Raw genomic sequence first — 7,113 nt, forward strand, 5'->3', positions numbered from 1 at the left:
CATTGTTGGTTATACATAGTTCTTATTTTAGTGAGTAATCATCCCTAATGGATGAACGTTTATTAGCAATTTAACACCATAGAATCTCGAAGGATAAGTATTATTTGTAAGTGTTTTATTCTTAGTAACGTCCACCCTAACGGTGGCTGCTAAGAGTAAGACTCACAAAAGTATGAAACAACGGTTGAAGCTCATAAGATAGAATGGCCTTGACTCTCGCCTAAACGGGACAACGCTGGATTCTCATCTTGATTGAATAAAAGGTTGCTAGAATGTTTGTCATTTTAGATGAGCTGACTACTCTATTCAATGAATGATATCTTTCACTATCTCCTAAACGAGACATTGGTATCAATTTGTTGGAAACCTTGGAAATTATTTAGGATTGTATGTTTTAGTATTTTCACTAGTCATTCCTACTTGCTAAGTGCTAATAATTTCTAAATGTGTATGATTTTGTGTTAAACCTTACTTGATTTTTATTTATTGATATTTGTAGTACCCAATATGACTATGAACAACCCCATGGTCTCACTATTGACTGACAACAAGCTCTTTGGAGCTAACTTTGTCAAATGGAGAGAGAATATTAATATTGCTATCATTTGTGAAAATTCCTTGTTTGTGTCGACTAAAGAGGCTCTTGAGCAACCAGGTGAGAATGCAACCAAGGCAATCAAGGAAAAGTTTGAGCGTTGGCAGAATGCTAACAACAAAGCTCGATACTTTATGTTGTCTAGCAAGGTCGACACCTTAAAAATAAGATTTCCCAATACTCTCACGACTGTAGATATCATGAAGCAGTTGACTGAACTGTTTGGGATGGCGTCAATTCAAGCTCGTTTTGAGGTGACCAAGAATTTCATCAATGCACGGATGAAACCTCATCAGAACGTGCGTGATCACCTGCTCCAAATGACTAGTTACTTCCAAGAGGCTGAGAATCATGGAGCTATTATAGATCAGACAACTCAAGTGAGTTTGATCTTGAATAGTTTGACTCCAACTTTTCTGCCCTTTACATTAAATTATGTCATGAACAAGTTGGATTTTGACTTCTACGAGTTAATCAACAACCTTCAGAGATTTGAAAATTTGATTAGAGAACCATAGAAAGGAGGAACTAAAGCTCCTAGTTCTGGTACTACTAATGGTACGGCCAAGGCTGAAACAAACATTGTCTTTGCTTCGAAATCTAGCAACAAGAAGAATTAGAAGAATAGCAAGAAGCCTCTTAAAGCTATTAAAACGGCTAATAAGAAAAAGGCTGCTAATCCAAATGCAAAGCAAAAAGGAAATTGTTTGTATTGCAACGAAAAGGGCCACTGGAAACCCCAATGTCCTAAGTTTTTTGCAAAGAAACGAGGTATTTCTAATTATGCTATATACTCATGTGTTTTAGAGAATTATTATCCCTTTGGGTTATTAATTCTGGATCTATTAACCCTGTTTATTTTCATCTTATTTTAACTCCGGCTGCTTAAACTTGGATTGCTATCCTAGCGAGTTGAGTCGGATGGTTGGACAGAAGGGTGAAGATTGTCCAAGATTGAAGATGAAGCTCATGATTTTCTTTAATTTTTGATTCAATTGTTTCAGTTTATGAACAATTTAGTTTCAATTATTGGTTTGGGATTTAATTCCCTATTTCATATTTATGCAGACATTTCATTATGACATTTTTGAGATTATTAATAAAGTTTTCTCTTTAAGAAATTTCATTATGAATTGAGCTTCGTGTTTTTCTTTAACTTGTGTGTGCAATACATTTATATGTTTATCATTTTTTGTATGTGTTTGTATTTTATTAATGATACAAAATCTATTGTATGTTATTCTCTGGAAAGAGATATACCACATAAACACTTTGAATTCAAATTCAATGTTTATGAATAATTGTTAATTTCTTAAGCAATTATTAAAATTTTGTTTAATAAAAAGATCTTTTGATCTGATAGGGGTGGAAGAAGATAAAAAGTAATATATGCAGTTCAATGATCTTTTATATCTATTGAACTCTAGATTATATTGATAACTTCACATGATCTCTATAACAGTTAGGGTGGAAGAAGCTATTGACATATGCAGTTTAAATACTTTTAATTTTGAACTCTAGATTATACTCAATAGACCACAGTATCTCTATGATACACATATTTTGATTAGACATGGATGTAATATAATGAACAAATTAGCAAATTATTAGAACTTATTCTTGATCCTGTATTTTGTTTAAATTTATATGTCACTGTTGTAATAGAAATTGATACCAATAAAGTTCTTGGACATAGTATCACAGTACCTTATTTGAGTGGGAGAATTTTAAAATTCTAAGCCCATCTTTATTTGGATGACACTAGTTATAGATTACTATGTTATGATCATGATAGGAACTTTAGAATTCAACTGAGAAAGTAAATCTAACCATTCATATGGATAGAAATAACTTATCACAATTTTGAGGATAAGATAGAAAAATTCGCAAAGTCTATTCGAATGACTTGGGCAAAATACCTAATCGTCAAATGTTTTATGGTATGTCTAATGATTACTTAATCTTAGGCAAGTATTTTACATTAATGTTAATACTAGAATGCTATATTGATGACTTAGTTTAGAAGGAACTTATGATTTCAGACTAAGATAATATGTCACAACAAGATGTCCCTGAGAACCAATAGTAAGAGACTAAGTGTACACTTGTGTACGGACTTAACCAGACTCCTACTGTTGAGTGGGAGCCATCTAAGATGTAATCAAACAAGGAACATTAGGAGACAATCAAGAAATATTTATGAAAGTGACTTATATGTTAGATGATACGGGTGTATATTAGAATCCTTATATCTACACCAATTCATAACCAATTCAAGATGGTGGTTACTCTGGGGTGGAGAAATTATTCTAGAAGGATGTAAAAACTCATTTATAGTAATTTAAGCTCCCTCAGTGAAGTTACATAACTTTGTTGCTTTCAAAAACCACTGGAAAGTTATTCAAATTGAAGAAAGTTCTACACTGGTTTATCTCTATTCAATTTTTGATAGAATTAGAGATTTGTCTTCTGAAAATTTAGATGCACTTAATAAACAATATAGAATTTAGTATCCCTAGATGAGTAATGCATATAGAATATGATGTTGCATAATGTTTTATGAACACAAAGGAAGTAATGGTGGAGAAAGCAGTAGCTTACCACAGACTTACAGTTCCTGTAATTTGGGTTTAGTCAATTATACTACACTTGATCTGGATATCAAGACAATTGATTGATTGAAATGCACTACTTGTTTTATGTTAGTGCAAGTGGGAGTTTGTTGGGATTTTATGCCCTAAATAAACCCATTTCAATGCAATCTAATTTGTTATCAATAGAAGATTAGAAGTCATTTATGTTTACATGTAGTTTTAATGTTTATGGTTTAATGGGTACAATACCTGTTAAGTCCATAACATATAGTTATTCACAATTACAGTGATGTCAACACAGTAGAAGGTAATTGTGATTATATGCTTCAAAAGATAATGTCCGTTGATTCATCAGTGCACTGGATTTACACTGATGTGATAATCAGTGATAAAGCTGTTGGAATTATTTTACCAGGATCTAGATTTACTACCATGTATGTTTTATTAACAACCTAATATGAATTCTAAAACAATGAAATAAACACATATAAAGTTTAGTAAACCTTACATTGGGTGCAGCGGAATATAATGACTACTTTCGTTCAGATCTCTAGCCCTTGATTCCTTTCTGTAGCAGAACATAATCAAGATCTGAACCTGGATCTCTTTCTCTCCTTCCTTTGATGCTGATTCTCCTTCTTGTTGTTTGGATTCTTCACAGTCTTACACACTATGATTGAGATACAACTTGATGTGTGTGGGCACTTCTCTATCACTCAAGGTTTGAAATTCAAGAGGATAAGAAGAAGAGAATAGGGGCGGCTATGAATAGAATAGAAGGCTAGGTTTTTCTCTGAGAGAAACAATGTACAAGTCATAGTTTCCTGAAGCCAACACTTTCTATTTATAGAATGCGATCTAGGTTTAGGTCAGAATTGTATGGCATTAAAATAATGAAAAATATAAATGGTAAATCCTATACAAAGTGGTCGGCCATATATGGATAACGGGCCTCACTTTGTAATTTTGCCACTTTGTAATTTTTCAATCCTATTTTCTCAAAAATGCCAATTTTCACATTCAACCATTTAAATGTCAATTTTAACTATTTAATAACTATAATTAATTATTAAATAATATTGTCATTTATTATATTTATTAATTAGACTAACCGAAGTCTCTTAATTAATAAATATACCCTATAAACTCTTTCTTTACAGTTTCCCCCTTGCTTAGTGAAAATTCATAAAGTAGACATTGTCTAATTTTAGAATTATAATTGATTAATTAAAATCAATTAACTGAGTCTTACATGTAGTACGGTCTCAACTAGTATGGAGATTATGGGCCTACATAACCGAGCTTCCAATAAGTCGAACCGAATTTACCAAGTCAATTCCCTAACTTATTAATTCCTTATTGAATCCACACTTAGAACTTGGAATTGCAGTCTCAGTCATATAGAACGCTCTATATGTTCCACGATATAGATACCTCTATTAATTATCCATTGTTATAATCCTAATTTGATCAATGACCCTCTAATAGATGATCTACATTGAATAGGGACTAAATTACCGTTACACCTTCAATGTATTTTATCCTTAAAACACTTAGCTCCGTATAAATGATATTTCAGCGAAGTGAAATGAGATCTCCACCATTTATCTCTGTTTAGCCAAGCTCGAAGGATATCATCGTTTTACTTCTAAATTCTTATAGAAGTTATTGACTCCATATTTACGTTAGCGCTCCCACTCAATTATACTATCATGTTCCCAAAATGTACGTATCACCCTGACCCAAAAGTAGGCTTAACTAACAAATCAAAGAACATGTATAATACTCTTGAGATCGAACCTAACCATATCAGGATTAAGATCATTTGATCTAGGATCAACAGGTGATATTGAATTGAATAGATATTACGGTAAGTTTTAATATATCTAATCAAAGTTCAATATCGGTCCCTTCCGATGCATACTCCATACATCCGATACTGGTAAACTTTGCCAATGCCCTGGAAAGGACATAACACTTATCCAAGGTGTAAGAATACCTATCGCTGATTATACCATGCCAGTCTAAATCCAGTGAACTGACAAATCAGGGAATAAACTTTCGAACATATAATTAAGATTATATTCCACTGTGCTGACAACACTATAATCATTAAACCATTCATATGTTCTGGACTTAAACAGAATTCATACATTATATATATATAATCATGAAATAAATCATGTGAACCATGCAACATAAAATGTTATTTCTGTTCTTTATTAATGAGTAAATCTGATTATATTGAAATGAGTTTTATTTACAGCACAAAACCTAACAAACTCCCACTTCCACTAATATAAAACAAAATGTGCATTTCAAATAATCTCAACACCTTGATATACAGGTTGGATTAGCCACAACCTTCTCTCCACCAAATCACAAAATCCTTGATATTGTGAAATTCCTCTCTATATGTCTACTCTCTTGGGATACTGGATTCTATACTTTTGGCAACTACTTTTTGGTTAATCATGAAATAACACTAGTAGTTAAGACAAGTAGGAACGGTGCCATAAATGTATAGAACTTTGCTTAGACTGAATAAGTACCTTTCCTGCAACTTTAACATTCAGTCTCTCTCTAGTAGACCTAGAGACTTCAGATAGGTTTTTACACTTCTCCAAAATCACTACTCCACCACCAGAGTAATCACCATCTTATTAGCAGACTTTCTAGCACAAAGGCAAGTCTTGATATCTGATGTTGTGTAGTCTAAGAGTTTTAAACACACCCTTATCAACTAACATATAGTTCCTCTTTTATATCTTAAGATTTACTTGATTGTCTTCCAATGTTCCTCTCCTGGATTAATCTGATACCTACTCATTACTCCCACTCAACAGCAGGTGTCTGGTCTAAGGCATATTAAAGCATATCCGAGACCTCTCACTGTTGATTTAAGAAATTCTTTCATGGCTTTATCTTTTCTGGAATAGTTGAGACTTTTACTTAGAGAAATAAAATCTATGTCTAGAAGTTGAGAAGCTTCGATAGATTGCCATTAAAAAAAATGCTTCATCATCTTACCGAAGTAAGCTGCTTGCACTAGATAAACTCAAACCTATAATACTAGGAACAGGAAATTTTGTTAATGTTAAGTCCATTGAAAAGACTTATTAACGAAAATTTCCTTTCATGTCCTTGTAATAGAAAAATTTAGTTACTCCATGTGAATGGATTAAACAATAGTTCTCTTGGCTTTTCTTCTTAGTTTCTTATTTTGACAATCCATTACTTGTTTAAACTCACAATGGATTTTAATCACTAGTGTCTTCCAAGCCATAAGAAGGTGAGTTCCTTGAAACCCTCCCACTACGACAAGGTACCGTGAATTATGTATAAGAAAAATACATGGTATTGATCTCTTCGGTTGTGTCAAAACAACAGAGGCAGTGGGATCATCTTGGAAGGAATAAGATGATAGAACACTTTTGGAATCAAGAAAAATTATCTCATTTATTTGCTACTTTTTTTTTTCAGACTTAGTCATTTTCTTAGAAAACTAGTATTTGTTTAAACAAACACTTTCTTATCTAATGACTATGGGATGGTCCACCCCTAATCACTTAGAATAGCTAACAAACATGAAAACCATGGTTAGCAGTTCTAGCTTTTCTTAAGATTTCGATTAGGTCATCCATGAATCTAGTAATGATTTACATTAAGTATACAACCATTGCATCATTCTGAAATTGTATTACCATAGAAGGATTTAGGCAACGACTAGTAACTAATCATCAATATGCAACTCGAATTTTTGGGGAGGTAAGTTTGGATATAATTCAAAAATCAACTTAATGATCTTTGAATTGCATATCTACTACTTATTTCTCCACCCCTATCAGTTCGCAAGATCTTTAACCACTTACCTTAATGGTTTTTCACCATTGCTAGAAATTCATGAAATTTTTCAAACATTTC

At 32.6% G+C, this 7,113-nt stretch overlaps 1 protein-coding gene across 1 annotated transcript; it reads left to right on the top strand.

Moving 5' to 3' along the window:
• Positions 1-507: 507 nt before the first annotated feature.
• On the top strand, positions 508-1,113 carry LOC133037008 (uncharacterized). Its single transcript, XM_061113801.1, has one exon. The coding sequence runs from the start codon at positions 508-510 to the stop codon at positions 1,111-1,113; it is 606 nt and encodes a 201-aa protein (XP_060969784.1).
• The last annotated feature ends 6,000 nt before the right edge of the window (positions 1,114-7,113 follow it).

The sequence above is a fragment of the Cannabis sativa genome, chromosome 4 (genome assembly GCF_029168945.1).
Source record: "Cannabis sativa cultivar Pink pepper isolate KNU-18-1 chromosome 4, ASM2916894v1, whole genome shotgun sequence".
Lineage (NCBI taxonomy): Eukaryota > Viridiplantae > Streptophyta > Magnoliopsida > Rosales > Cannabaceae > Cannabis > Cannabis sativa.

What these genes read in the sequence shown, in the direction of transcription:
- LOC133037008 (XM_061113801.1), top strand. Translation starts at nt 508, where the DNA reads ATGACTATGAACAACCCCATGGTCTCACTATTGACTGACAACAAGCTC.